This window comes from Olea europaea, chromosome 15 (assembly GCF_002742605.1).
Source record: "Olea europaea var. sylvestris chromosome 15, O_europaea_v1, whole genome shotgun sequence".
Taxonomy (NCBI): Eukaryota; Viridiplantae; Streptophyta; class Magnoliopsida; order Lamiales; family Oleaceae; genus Olea; species Olea europaea.
This window is the reverse complement of record NC_036251.1, coordinates 5,371,412-5,387,127: the sequence shown is the minus strand read 5'-3', so window position 1 is coordinate 5,387,127 and position 15,716 is coordinate 5,371,412. Positions and strand designations below refer to the sequence as shown.

The window sequence follows — 15,716 nt, the reverse complement described above, 5'->3', positions numbered from 1 at the left end:
ATCTGTACATTTTGTTTAATTCGTAGTTTTTAAGCATTCCTCAACAAGTGATGTGTTTGATTATGCCATCTATTTTGAGAGAATCTTTTGCTTGTCTGTGTTTAATATATCCAAAGAGAATTGGACATTGATTGTTTAAGCATAAAAGAAGTTGAAGTTTCTACTTTTGTCAAATATAATTTTTTAAGCGATTTTTCAACTACAAAAGTTAATTTATTTGAAAAATAAGTTTTAAATGTAGCCTAAACATGCGGTAATCCTGTAACAATAAGCCTTTGATTGACTTTTTGTTTATCAATTATTTATTATTGGTAAAAATAATTTTTTATTGATATGTTTCATGAAATTTACAAGTATTACACATATTCATCATTTAATTTTGTTTATTAACAATAAAAACGGTTTATAAACAAAAACATAACATAACTAAACGAGCTATAAGAATAACAAATTTTACTAACAAAATTAGTCCATTTAAGTGGAGAATAGATATGTTCTCTCTTATGTTAATTGGGTCTTGTTTTGAAGAAAAATTTAAGTATGCATTAAATAGTCGATACTTTGACGTTTCAATCCTTGTTAACAAATGAGAAAACATTGTTTGAAATGTGATATCACTATTATATTACTTCATTGATGTTTTTCTACTACAAGAATTAAAACGTTAGGGTGTTTGCAATTTAGTACGATGACAATCAAATGAAGATAACAAATTTCTAGTGCTAAAATTATTTTCACTAAAACAATGTGAATTATTTTACTCGTGACAAGTAAAATGAGAACGGAGACAATACCATCTCAAATAGGAACTAGGATTGCATTAATTGCGGGCCATATATACCTGAAAAAAGAAAAAGAAAAAGAAAAAAAGAAATAATGTAAACAAGAATGAAAATAAATTATAAAAATAAATGGAAACATTCTTCCGTTAAGAGAAATTCAATGCCATCTGGCTATTTGTTAAAATAAAGCTTATTGTTGAATTTTGGCTGTCGCAGGTGGGGACATATGTATGAACACGTGACTCCAACCCGCCAGAAAATGAAAATTAAAAGGAAAAAAAAAAAAAAAGGGGATTGGTTTTGGATCATGCTGCCTAAATTCCACAAGTAAAATCTTCTTTCCCTAAAAGGTAAAATTCTAATTTGTCCATGTACAAAGAATAGGAGTGAGGTAATCTTAACTTTGCTGACAGTCGTAGTGTGAGAGTTCGATTTTTGAGATATGAAATTGGATGAACATGAGTATTAAGACAAGCTCTTATATCCTAACCTGTTTGTTGGAGTACATTGCGCTATTTAACTTTCTCACATGCTTCAAGGGTAGGGTGGCGGGCCCTCACGGTTGGCGTCAACTTTTTTTTCTTTTTAAAAAAAAAAAAAATCCCAATTCAATTCCAGTTTCAGTTCATTCTCTCTCCATCAAAACCTTAGAAGACACTCACAAGTCAACAACCCCACTTACTCTTAAGCAGGTAAAAGACACTGTCACTTTTTCTCGCTTGAATTTCCACCTTAGAAGACAACCCCAACCTTAAAAGACACTCACAAGTGAACTTAAAGCAATTCGTTGTGTCCGTTTCATATTAATTTTATGTAATTCTTGCCCATTAAAAGGATTGTTTTGTTTTTATTTTAGTGGGTTTCTTATGCATTTTTACTGTTGATGGATCATATTTTATTTTTTATTTTTTATTCAACAGGAGAGGTGTAGAGATGCAGCAACCGAGGCAGATGTTTCCAGTTATGTCTTCATTTCCACCTGCTAACATTACCACTGAGCAGATTCAGAAGGTATTTATGTTCGGTTTATTTATTTCTGTAAATTGATGAGGAATTTTGTTATGTTCTTTATTGGATTATGTTTGTATGTAATAATGCAAGACTGATTATCCTTTTTCTGTATGGGTTGACTTAGTATTTGGTAATCTGGCTTATGTAATCGACAGGGTGGATAGCGGAATTACTACTACAAGGTGTGTGGAAAATAACCGTGATTTAATAGTAGTTGGAAGGGTACATGTGCTTGTATTTGTTCAATTGATTGAATATTCTATATTTTACAATCAGAATGGCACCTTATATTTGTTTAGGATGAACAATGATTTATGTAATCTAATGAATCCTTTCTTGTTCATCTATAATGGTGTAAATTCCTTATAAGTTCTATTGTATGTACTTCTCGTATTTATTCAAGATTGACCTTTTAGACTACTTCCTGTACCATGACCTTCATGTGAGACAAATGTATAATTTCCGGCTACTTGATCTTGTGGCGTCTTGCTTGACTAGATCCTGCTCATTTAACTTAGTTCCAGTTGTGCTATTTATCGCTTGAAAAAGTGTTGGTTCACTGGACTCCTTTTGATATGGCGGTTCACTCTTTTTAACAATTTACTTGAGGTTATTACACTCTGAGCCTTAGAGAACAAATATAATTGACTTGGAATATCAATGACAGCTGTTACCTTGAGAAGACTTCATATCACGAGGGCTGTAGTTGACTGGAATTCGTTACTTGATGATGCCTATGAAGCTTGCATGCATGACTGCCTAGTCTTACAAATACAAGGAGTATCTGTCTGTTGTTAAAGCTTTACATGTGTAGATATGAACCTGCAATTTAAGGCCTAAATTTAGGTAAACTTCATGCTAGCCAATGCATATGTAAGGTGATATTGGGGGATTAAAGTCATTTTTTGTCCTCACATTTCCACTGCCTGGTAGCGTAAAGACCATTGTCATAAGGCCAACAAAATACTCATTCCCGGCACGACCTCACTGCATACAACTGCCAACCAAAATTTTAATGGCCTTTGAAATTCATGTTTAAGAATCGTTTCTTTGAGTGGGTGTACCATTGGACTATAATCCTCGGATTCGGGTACCAGTATCGGGTACGATATGTATCTAAGTATCGAATTTTTTATTTTCTAAAATGTAGTATACCAGGACATGGTTAAAAAATAGTCCAAATTTTGGACACGGGTACGTGGGTACGTCTTTCAAATTTCAATGTCTTTACTAATCCAAAATGTCATTTTGAATAGATCAAAATAAATTATTGATAAAGAAGGAAATGAATATTGAATAAAGGGTTAAGACTAATAAAATATAATTTTGGGATTAGTTTTCAATCATGATAATTACTAAATGTCATATGAAATAGAAAATGAGGGATTTGATTGTAATTTGGATCTAGTGGAGCACTACGTAGTACTATATGGAACTCATTTTCATTTTATAAAAATGAAAACTTAAACCACCATTACTAAGAGAGAAAGAAAGAAAAAAAGAAGAAAATGGAAAGAAAAAAGAAGAAAAAGAAGGGAAAACTTAGTGGCCATCCTTCTTCACCCCCTCGGCACGCTAAGTTTATAGAGATGAAAAGAGAAAAGAAGAAAAGGGAAAGTAAAGGAAAAGAGAGAGAGAAAAAAAAAAATATTCAAAGAAAGAAGAAAGAAGGCGAAGCAAAAAAGATGGAGTGTCCGGTTAAAATTTGAAGGATCCAACCCATATCCCATACCCATACCCATACCCATGTCGTGTCTGACACGGTACTCCGACTATTTTGGAGAGTGCGAGCATCAGAGCCATTGGAAAGTTGCCAGTTGAGCAGTTCCAGGTACCAGGATCAGCTATGTTACTCATGAGAACATCACTTGAAAGATTCTCTTTCCGTTTTCTTCTCCAACAAAAAATAAAATGGAGAGGCTAGAAAAGTCATAACCTTTAGGACCGGAGCAATTATTAGTGGAAGATATGTAATTCCAACTTGTTACAGAAACAAAAATTCCTTTTCAAAACCTGACAGGAAGTTTGCATTTCAAAATTATTTCCACTATCTAAAGGTCAATTTTAGCTAGTCTTAAAATTTTTCATTGCTTGAGATTTTAGCTTAGGTGAACTTAGAGACCTTCCCATCTTGATTTAATGGCCGAGTATATTTATCAATTTGTTTGCTAGTGAACTGGCTATACAAGAATGAACAAGTCATCACAGGCAAAATTGCAAGGGTGGATGATCTCATTTTTTTATATAATGTACATTTCACTTTACGAAAAAAATGATCAAACTATCTGGATGCAAATCACACTTGGCAGTTTCTGCCATCAGTTGTTGCAGTGTAATTTGTATTATGATGTGTAATGTCGTATCAAATGTATGATGCAGTACCTTGATGAGAACAAGAACCCCAGGTATTTGAATTCAGCCAGGCTTAGTTCAGTTTAACGGGAAAGATTAAATTTTAATTTAAACTAGTCAAATATACTTTTTATGCACATGGTTTGTTGGACACACAACTTATAAGTAGTTAAAAGCACTATAGAACAAGCTCTTAATCACGTGTTTGCACATACAGATGTCTCCACATCCAGCAATGCAACAAGGAGGGTTCTATCTGCAGCATCCTCAGGCTACAGCCATGGCTCAGCAGCCAGGTATCTTCCCCCCAAGAGCACCCTTACAGTTCAACAATCCACATCCAATTCAAGATCAGCGGCAGCATCTGACCCAACAAGCCATGCAAGCACAAATGGTTTTACGGCCCAGTGGTGCCAGCAATGATGCACAAACCACACACAATGATGCTAATCTTGGAGGAGGCAGCGGTATCCCTACTCCAAATTCTGGGGTAAATGATGTATGTGGAGGAACTCCCCAAGATAAACCCGAGGGTCAAGCCACTGGTGCTGGCAGAGATGGAGATGAAGCAAAATAATGACAATGTGAAATTGTGAATTGATTATATGCGACTGTTGGTAGTAGATTTCCTGTTGTGGAACTAGTGTGTCTTCTGGCTTTTATGTAGTTCAACTAGGAACAAAGGGTTCCGCATCACCTCTTATAGGAGGCGTATGAGTAGGTTCGTTGTATTAGTGTGTCTTACTTCCTAGTTAAGCCTCCAATGTAGAGAAAGCTTTTGTCTCAGCGTTGAAGCCTGTTGTTCTATAATAATATAGGACTAGTGACAAAAGTTTTCGTGTTTGTTTAACATTGTGTACGCTTATCGTGCTTCGCTGTCTTGATGAGTAATTTTTGAGGATCTTTATCATTTACCTTGAAGTGGAACAGGATTGTTTGCCCTCGAGTTTCATGAATGTTGATGCCCCAAAATTAATTGACACACAAGTTATTGTCCAAAAAGATAGATTAAGGGTGCATTTGATTATCAATAATTTTCATGAAAAATGCCTTTTTTCCCATCTAATTCATACTTTTATGTTGTTTGATTGATATTTTTACATGAAAAATGTTTTCTTACTTTTAGTCACGCGCCTATATTTTCTTTGAAAATAAGAAAAATAATTTCTTTGGCAGAGTATAATTTTATTTTCCATGGAATTCAACATTTCCAAAAATTCTATTTTATCAAGTTTTCCACCTGTCATGTATCCTCTCTCTCCTCTTCCCACGTACAAAACCCTTACACTCCCTCATCATACAATCGACCCAAACCAGAAAGATGGAAGAAGAAACTAGAAAGGAGGAGGAAGAAGCCAAATATTCATGATAATTGAACCAGGAAGAAGGAAGAGAACTCAAGGACCCGAACAAATCACTGCTTCCATAAAGAAGGAAGAGAACTCAAGGACCCGAACAAATCACTGCTTCCATAAAGAAGGAAGAGAACTCAAGGACCCGAACAAATCACTGCTTCCATAAAGAAGGAAGAGAACTCAAGGACCCGAACAAATCACTGCTTCCATAAAGAAGGAAGAGAACTCAAGGACCCGAACAAATCACTGCTTCCATAAAGAAGGAAGAGAACTCAAGGACCCGAACAAATCACTGCTTCCATATCCGCCCTATTCACCGCAAAAGGTCGGCAATGAGCCTTTGATTGCATCAATTAATGTTTGTTTCACAATACTTTTAAAAATTGTGAATGCATGATCTTCCATGTGAATGTTTTTATGTATTCTCAAATTCTAAAAATTGTAAATATATTTATTAGATTGCTCTGCTAGTTTCTCCTCTACCAAAAGTACGTAAAAGTATGATCACACATAGATTTATCAAATTGCTCTGCTGGTTTTTCATCTATATTTTTATCTATGATTCATAACAAATTGGTACAACATTGACAAATGCTAACTAGTGAGGAGATGTGAAATCTTCAGGGTTGAAAATCCCCCCAACAACCTCACAGCTTAAAGAGAGAGAGAGAGCAGAGAGAGGACCTTCCTATGAGGACACCTACTCACTATTTTCATCCATACTTTTTATAAGTACATCCACTTTTATAAAATCTTACCATATTTTAAATCATATATAAATTTACTTAAAATAGACATGAGTAATAATGAGCAGCCTGGGAAATATAGGGGAGCGTTCCTCCTACAAAGCTTTTTGACAAGTGATTTTGATAAATAATCTCAACCCTTAATTTAAATCGATTTAAATGTTTAGATTCATTTTCTTGGAATTCTAAAAAAAAAAAAATTGGCACCCCCATCCCCCATCTAAATCTACCAAATGGGCCTCACTGTAGATTAGTTCCTCCTCCTCCTCCTCCGCCACCACCCCTCCTTGTCAGGGGCGGACCCAGACGACTTGGCTTAGGGGGGCAAAAATAAAATTTATAGGATATCTTCTAATAAAAAAAACTAAGGAAAAAAAAAAAAAAAAAGATAAACAAATAAAAAAAAAAAAGTGAAAAAAATTAAAAAAAAAAAAAAGTGACTTTTTTTTTTAAAAAAGTGACAAATCTCTTGTCATATTCCGGTTGTTCTCATGACTTATTTAATCAATTCACCTCTTCAAATCACTTGAATACTAGTGAGAGCTCTTTCGATATTCATAATTCGTCGATCCATAATAGAAGTAGTAATACTAATGAAATATTATTCAGTATTGTGAGATCTAAATCGGATAGAGACTGTAATTGTTGCAAGAGTTTGGAGTTTTCCATAATTAATTAGAGCAGCTCATGGACATTCCGAGGAATGAGTCTGATGAGGGTTTGGAGAGTAATAAGCCGAGTACTAGTGGGGGTGTGTATGATTAAAAAAATCTGGATAGGAAAGAATTTTTGGCCTTGACACTAGTAAATTATTACTCTTAGATGTTGTAGGCCCCTTACTTGCAGTCGGAGTATTTGAGGTACTCTATAGTTCAACAAAGTTTGTCATATTATAGCTCCATATAATATTATCGAACATGAATTCAAAACACAGAAGAAAATGATTGTCAGCATGTCAACCTTTCACTATGTTTCTTTTGTTTATATTAATTTAAAGACATTAACAACACATGTTCAACCAAAAAACCCGAAAAAATGGTATGTTAAAGCACGTGATTCTTTGGATTGAAATCATGTTGCTGTCGCTTAACTTCTTCGTGCCTATTTCTAATATATGCGAATTGTGCATTTGTAAAGTTTAGATGATGGTAAGCATAATTTATCACGAGAATTAATAAGTAAAAATTGTTTATATTTTGATATTGGCCACCTACAATTAATATATAAAATTCACGTTGATATATAGTATTTAAATGAATATATTTAATAAGGCAAGATTGGAAACAACGTGATGTAAATAGTATTTTTTGTTTTTTAATTTGTAAATTTTTTATTAGGGTTGAATTTAGAATGGGATGTATTTATACTTATAAAAAACGTGGATAGAAATAGCGATACCCATATTTGTTTCCTTAGATGCAGCCGTAATCAGAAAATGGAAATATCCCAACAAATCTTTCGCTTCATCTTTTCCAGGTTTTTCCCTTTACTTATCACAATCCAAATAAAAAATAATTAAAACGTTTAACATGTTAAAACATTAAAATTTATGATTGGAAATCCTAATACTAACCTTTGTTGCAATGTGGCTCTTGCTTCGTCCCGCTCCAATCCTTTTACCTTCCTGTAGGTTCGCCCTCCAATGTTGCTTTGTTTAGCTATTCCCTACTCGGAAAACATTAATTCCATGTTATGTTAAATAGAACTTCTGAAAATAACTAAAAAGACGATCTTTTCATCTACAATGTTACTTTCAATAATAATACACTTTTCAGTAACTCTCAACTGAACCTGTTCGAGTTTGCTGACAAAAAAATATCATCTACATTTCCATTGTCACCAAGTTCAGTGCATGAGGCAGCGTACAAATTTGGGAGTGGATCTTGCAGCATAATTCAACCTTATTTTTTTACAGTCATCAAATTTGGGAGTGAATTGCTTCACAATGCTTATGCTTTCATTCTGAAATTCTATAGAGAAAAGAAACACGAAACAAACATATCTAAAAGTATGAAATTGATGTTGGTTTGAATTGCTACATTCTTATAATAGAGACTTTTTGGTTTTTCATTTTTATTTTTGGTTCTTATGTTCTAGGCTGCACATAATCATATCATTGTTTATTTGATTATCTGATAATTACTTTTCATTGGAATGAAAAATAATTAATTCTCGTATATGAGTATAAATCTGAATTGATGAGACTGTTTTCCTTATCTGTAATAAATTTTATTATTATTTTTATAACATTATTAAGAGAACCCCCCCGAAACTTCCCATGAATACATCTTTTAACCCGACTCGTATGTATACAACACATACGCCAACCGTCAACGGCCACGGCCGCCACCACCAACACTACCACCGCCAAACAAGACTCCTACTGTGTGATTCACTGTATGATTAAAGTTGATGAAGAATGGATTCATATGCATCTATCTGGCGCCTCTGCAAAGTCCCCTTCTTTCGACTTCCCAAATCGCCTCCACAGCCCCACCCGTCCGCCGCCGAGCGCTGTCGCGTAGAATACAGCCTCTTTGGCCCTATTCCTCAACATCTTCTTTCTGACTATCTCTGCTTTGACCCTATCCCATTAAATAGCCCCAGTAACCAACAACAATGCTGTTCATCTTCTTTTCAATATTCACAATCACCCGTTAATTCCGTGCAAGATCCTCAAATATTCCTCAGTGAACTTTGCCTTGACAAGAATGATCAAACTACGACTCCTCCCTGTTGCAGCGTCTGTTATGAAGACGATTCAACCCCTGATCAGGGCTACGACGTACGTGAAAAGCAGCAGACACACACTCCCATACTCAGCGTTATGAATTTTCAAAATTCCCTACCCCCAGTGCCCCGAGAAGAAGAAAGGAGTTTGGGGACTAGAAATTCATATGGTGAAAGTTCAATATTGTTGCTGGAAGAGCTCAAGGAACTTGCTTTATGGGATAAGGATTGTGTTATGGATGATGATGATGTTGGTTATATGGTCTCTGTCACGTCCAAGTTTAGGAAATTTGCATTTGTTTCAGAGGTAACTTTGAATTCTAGGTATGAATTGATGTCTGAATTGCTGGAGTCGAAAAAACTGCATAAATTTTTCGAGGCAGAATCTGACAAATATTTTACTCGAAGTACGTTGGCTAATGCTAATGCTGCCACGTTTAAATTTATTGATTTGGATGATTATAATTTGACTAAGAAGAAGAAGTCTTACGAGAAACAAAAAGAATTTCAAGTGGAATATAAGGCGGCTGATGAAAATGCCAATATTGAAGAGGATATACCTTCAACCGAGCCAAGATTAAATGCCCATCCTGAGTTTAGTTCATTGGGCACTCAAGGTATCAAAGGACTTGGCAGCTTAATTCATTGTCACTCAAGTGTTAAGCGCTTGAAATCAACATCAAAGGCGAGGAAGAGATTGTTTGTGGATTCAGATGAGCCGTTGTTGAGAAAGTCCAAACATTCCTTAGGCTGATTGTAGAATATATTTGCTATAGAACACTTGCCACTTCTTTTGCTAGAATCCTTTTTTTTTTTTTTTTTTTCAACTGTGAGAAAAATGGAGAGTCTGATTGGGTCATCTTTCGTCAGATTCCTATATCTTGAGAGCTTCTCCATAGTCAGTTTAGCTGGGAATTTACGGCCTGGAAGCCAGAAATATAAGAAGTGTGTATTTCTATGACCAATTTTTGTACAGTTATTTGCACTCGTTATTGGTGCTTATCTTTGGTGCTAATAGCTAATAGGTCCTCGCTGATTCCATGTCTCAATAGACTTGTCTTTAATATGATTTGGCCATCTTTTTTCATTTCTGTTGAAGTGTATGCCAGGTGAACTGTTGATGTCTGAATGATATTTGCTAGGCGTCAGTAGGGCTGCATATGTACTATTAAGAAGAATAGACCTATCTTAGTTGGTTAGTATGGGATGTGGAGTTACATTTTCATCATTAGGGGTTATCGTGGTTCTGTTCGATATCAGAACTAAAAGCAAAACCATGTATATTCTTTCAATAATAAATAGACCAAAACTGACCCATAAAATCAATTTGGTCTGGCTAGTTTCCAGTCTCCAGAGGAAATAAATCAATTCAGAAACCTTGAAAATGCTGCATATTAAAACTTGTAAACTTTAGCTTATATATTATCCAAAATCAGTTAATGTTTCAGCTTATAATTGGTTTGTTGCAAAACTCTAACCAAATAAAATAGGATATCTGTGGGTTGAGGAACTTAAATTGGTAACCAACTTCTTCATCATTTATGTGCATACGCCTGTAAATTATTATCTTCGGTGATGTATTATATGCTTGGAGTGTGTGCTAAAGACAAGGTGGTATCCCATTGAGTTGATCTAATGCTTCCAATCATTAAAGTCAGACCATTATAATTAAAAGAGTTTTGTTAGAATGGATGATTAAGACCTTTATTTGAATTGATTCCAAATATAAATATGCTCTGTGATCACATAGTTTGAACTAGTGATTCAAGCATGGATGGTATGCGAAGATGAAATTTAATAGGTGTTAAGCTTTTATTTTTCTAGAATACAGATATTTGTTCATGGAGGGACAGCATAATGATTAGTAGGCGAGGGACATGGCGATATAATCATATTGCTTCAATCTAGTTGGTGCCTGTTCAAGGTTGATTGAACTTGACCAAATGTTGAAGACTGGCTTTCCAGAAGGAATGGAAGCCTTTACATTAATTCATCATTGAATTGCAAGTCCATGATCAAGACTCTTCTTCCCTTATACAGTTTACTATAGTTAACCCCAATATGTGATCGTGTATTCAACAACATAATATGTATGTGTTAATGCATTTGCACGCATTTCTATGTTTGACAATGACACTTACTATTTTAACAAATGGAATGTGTATCTTTTATGCTAGTTTTTAATATTGGTGCTAATAGTATCATACCTCAAAACGTTTTTGTTATGGTTCACATGTCTAAGGAGTGTTCGGGGGTAAGATTGGAAAATAGTTAATCTGGTTGCTGTTGCAGCCCAATTACTTGCATAGTAACAACACTTTCAGCATCTGCCAACAAAAGCACACACTTCTAGTTTGTTGACCTATATCGATATGAAGACTTGTATTGTAGTTGTCCAACTTGTGTCGATCCGGCACTTTTAGTTTGGAACTTTTATCTGGAAAGATATTCTTCGTTGTACTGATTTATTTTCAGAGTGATGCTTTGAGATAACCCTGAGGGATAGCTCAGTGATGAAGCATTGGGTTTGCTTCCCAGTGATCACCAGTTCGAGTCCCCTCAAGACCACTAAGATGAGTATCCGGCTATAAACTTCAGGGCTGCGTGAGATTAGTTGAGGTACGCGTAAGCTGACTCGGACACTTCCAGACTACGGTCATAAGGAGAGAAAAAGAAAAGAAAAGAAAAGAAAAGGGTGATGCTTATGAGATGCGGCGTTTTGGTGACTATTGCAGAAACAGATATATATAGCTAATGATTCAGGATTTGGAAATAGTGAAAATGGTAAAAAAACAACTCAAGAATGAGCATGGATTAATGTTTGAAGGATACACACTATAGCGGTTACTCTCTTTTCTTGAACAGATGTAGTAGCGACCATCAGCGTAGGGATCTGTCCTTCGATTTCATAAACAAAGGATGCAACCCCAAGACCCTGGTGCATATCCCGGCAGTGAAATTTGAAATGGAACTAATATGTTTGTACTTGCTCAAGTTCTCATCGAATTACAATCCCCATGGGCTACTGGAGGGAGGGCTCTGAACCTGTCATTTCTTATTTGTAGTTCAAATATTTGTTGAGTTTTAGCAAATTACTAGTTTTTATGGTATGTCCAAAGCTCTTTTACTTGTATGATATGTACTTACGGAATGGTTTATAAATTTTTATTTTATGATTTTTTTTCTCTCCCCTTGTTTTTGTGGATCATATATGCACTCAATGGTAAATTTTATTGTTTGAATAGACATCATTAGTACTGCTGCGAGATCTATACTTGTTTCTAGTTTTGTTGTACCTAAGAATGACGTATTTTAATATTTATCAAGTTAAGGCTCGTTCGGTAGGGTTTTGAAAAGTTTAAAGCTACTTTTGAAATTGTCAAAAAAGGACTAACTTGTTGTCCACTAATAATATATGAAGACAACATACTAAAAAACAGGGAATGATTTAGTCATCAATATCTCGGGGTGTCTATAAACAATACTGATGCATGAAAACTAATTAATTCAAAATAAAACATGCAGAAGTTGCATAGAAAATTCTCTTTGCTAACAACTGATGTGACTTAGTCTCATTGAGGATCAACCAGGAGCAATATGTACTGTATTCATTACAAACCTTAAGAAACTAGAAATAATCCAAGGAATAACTTAAGAAATTAGAAATACTCTAAGGTATCAAGAAATTTAGGGTCCAAAACCCCTGGATCAATTGACAAATCCAGGTCTTCGAATGGGGAGTTAGTAACAGATGTTGGATCCGAAATTATCTTAGTGAAATCTGATTCTGAAGTTCGTAAATTGTGATGAATCTCGAAATGGTTCATCCTTGAGAAATATGACTCGGACGTTGCTGGAGATAAAAATGAAGGTGAATAACTTGCTGAGAAATTGCTTTCATTAACAGGTTCTGGAAATTCAAAGGAAGTGAAAATTTCTTCCTTAGTATCCAATTCTAGAGATTCATTTTTAAGAATGATCATTTTTTGTTGAGCTTCATGTCTTTGGATTTCTTCTTCATCTCCTTCTTCTTTCTTTAATATTAGAGAATTTTCTTTCTTCTGTTTTTCTGTCTCTCGAATACAACTGTGTCTTCCTTTATAGTTGATCTTGAAAAGCGAAGTGTCTTCATCTGTTTTTTGAATCTGTTTTGTTGCTAAACATCCTTGTGTATGTCGATGAGTACATCTGTAATAAGCCCTGTATGTAATTGCAAAATTAAAAAAAAAAAAAAAAAAAAAAAAAAAAAAAAAAAAAAAAAAAAAAAAAAAAAAAAAAAAAAAAAAAAAAAAAAAAAAAAAAAAAAAAAAAAAAAAAAAAAAAAAATCTACATTAGACACAAAAAAGAGCATATTTTTCACTGTCAAAACAACAAAATCAGAGAGGCCACAGAGCAGCAACTTGATGAGTCATAGTACAATGTTTTTAGGCCTACTAATATAATAATATTGAGATGTAAGAAGACAGACATGTCGGAATTGGCTTCATCATCTTTAATTCACCTTCTCAGAATTTAAGTCCCATTAGAGTACTGGACCCGCTGGTTGGTTTGGTGAGGTGGATTGTAATGTTCAATCTTAAATAGTACTATGTACCAAATATGCAACGTAGTTTTCTTAACTCGGTGAAAACAGGACATGTCCAAACAAAATTCGTCAAAGGGTCGGCGAAAACATCAAGTAGATAAGTTCCATTATAATGTTTTTAAGATTCAATTATACATTTAATTGAGATGTAAGAAGACAAGACATGGTCAGCTTTAAAGTCCCATTAAACAATCTATTTCTTGCATCTTGCTCGACCGCTTGAAAAGGTAGATGTTACAATAATAAGGGACTAGAAGATCTTAACACTTCGTTTATTATATTGTCCAATCATATCCAATACCGCGACCAAACTTCTATCTTTTATGTATATTTGCCTCAGTTCCTCGGGCTGAAAGTAAAAGAGCATTATTAACATGAAATGACGAATGCCTCACCTTGGAAATTTAGCCCCAAAAATATCTTTCTGCCCATATTTTCTCCAATTATACCCATCATCGAAAGGGCCTTCTAGCCCTGTTCCACAGCCAACCCTTACCTGCGCACTCCATTTTGCTAATGTCTTTCTGTAAATCAACCCAGAAAAAAACTCTAAAAAAATATTTTAATTTATTTTGAAATGGATAAGATACGAAAAAAACGACGAACTGTCTAAAATTACCTTTTCTTGATGACAAGATCTTTCGAATCAATAAGATCAGAACCATCACTACTTCTTGGACTAGCTGATCTTAACAAGCCATTACCTTGTGAAGGATTTTCAATTAAAGCCATGCAGTTGAGCAGTGACAATGCATTATCGTATGACGAAAGTATTTTCTCCACCAAATGTTGACATGCCTCGCGCGATTTTGCGGGCTGAAGTTGGTTTTTCAGTTCACTTGCAAGGTCTCTACCTTGTGTTAGCTCACTGATGACAATCTTTCTGTCCCAGGAACTTACTTTTTCCATTGGAAAAATCTTAAGAAAATTTGCAGTTGATCAAGAAAATTTTAACCTTGGATCATTTAGTAGAAACACATGAATCAGCACCAATTTATCGTCAGACTGATCAAGAAACAGCAAAGTTATACGGTTTTCTAAGGGTAAAATGTAATCTGTTAAATAAAATTGCTGCAAAAATGCAGACGATAAGAAGAGGGAATAGGAAGTAAGGAAGGGAAATAGTGGAACTTTTGTATAACTGAGAAAAAATGTGATGCTTAGCGATGAAGTTGGGAGGAAAGAGCGGGGAATATATAAAGCAGAAAGTCTTTGGAAAGTGAATTTTATTATTTTTATTATTTTAATGGGAAAAGGATTTAGGAATTTTTTCTTCCAATTAATCACATGGAGATGGGGCCATTAATTGGGAGGAAAGAGCTATTGCCGACCATTTCAAATGACCATTTGCCCACCACACAATCAAGCCACCTAACAGTTAAATGTTCCAATCTTTTAATGTAAGAATTGTTATTATTTGAATTTGGGAATAAAGAAAATATTTTTAAAAATAAATTTTCCCTTTTTGCCCCCCTTCTCGAGTGTATTAGTTAACGTCTAAACAAATATTTTCCGGTAAGTGAGAATAGAGTTCGCACAATGCTAAAATGTAGAGATATAGATGTCGAGTATGCTAGACGGACAGGACCACATTTAGGGTGTCTAATTGGCATGGCTATTTGGACAGAGGCCCTATCCCTTTATCTTTTTTTCCATAGATGTCACATATACATGTTTGGAGTATAGTTACTACATTTTTACTACAATCTTGCTTGAAGTATAGGACCTATTATCCCTACCAGGATACACATAGAATGGGGTTGTCCTAATTTTTTTATTACATGTGGGGCCCGCCTGCTATAGTGAGGGACCTGACAGGCTCCTGTGAAATTAATCCCTGTACTCAAGGATTAATTCTTTTTGCTAGGGGCCCCTATAGGAATTTACATTTATATATTTTGCATCAAGTCACGATATAGAAAAAATATCAATCACGAATCTAAATATTGTTTATTTGAAGAAATTTCACGCGTAGTATTAGTTATTAGATTATGATTAACTTGCCATGTACTTTGAGATTCATCAATACATGTGTACATTTATTCAATGGTATGGAGTTTAAGAATAAAAGATTTCATCTTATAACATTGTGAGATGACAATTTTATTCGGATTTTCGTTTATATTAGATTATTTATATTCATTATACTTTACA

The 15,716-nt window shown here is 34.6% G+C and overlaps 2 protein-coding genes across 2 annotated transcripts; one reads left to right on the top strand and one right to left on the bottom strand.

The window, feature by feature from the left end:
* Window positions 1–1,488: 1,488 nt before the first annotated feature.
* On the top strand, window positions 1,489–5,059 carry LOC111411138 (GRF1-interacting factor 3-like). Its single transcript, XM_023041700.1, has 4 exons — window positions 1,489–1,595; window positions 1,703–1,793; window positions 4,173–4,226; window positions 4,330–5,059. Coding segments are annotated over exons 1-4 (540 nt in total). The 5' UTR covers window positions 1,489–1,593; the 3' UTR covers window positions 4,723–5,059.
* Window positions 5,060–12,464: 7,405 nt separating this feature from the next.
* LOC111409915 (probable WRKY transcription factor 30) lies at window positions 12,465–14,745 on the bottom strand. The gene is made up of 3 exons (XM_023040025.1): window positions 14,182–14,745; window positions 13,958–14,086; window positions 12,465–13,176 (listed from the first exon to the last, which is right to left on the bottom strand). The coding sequence occupies exons 1-3, from the start codon at window positions 14,469–14,471 to the stop codon at window positions 12,636–12,638; spliced, it is 960 nt and encodes a 319-aa protein (XP_022895793.1). The 5' UTR covers window positions 14,472–14,745; the 3' UTR covers window positions 12,465–12,635.
* Window positions 14,746–15,716: the final 971 nt, after the last annotated feature.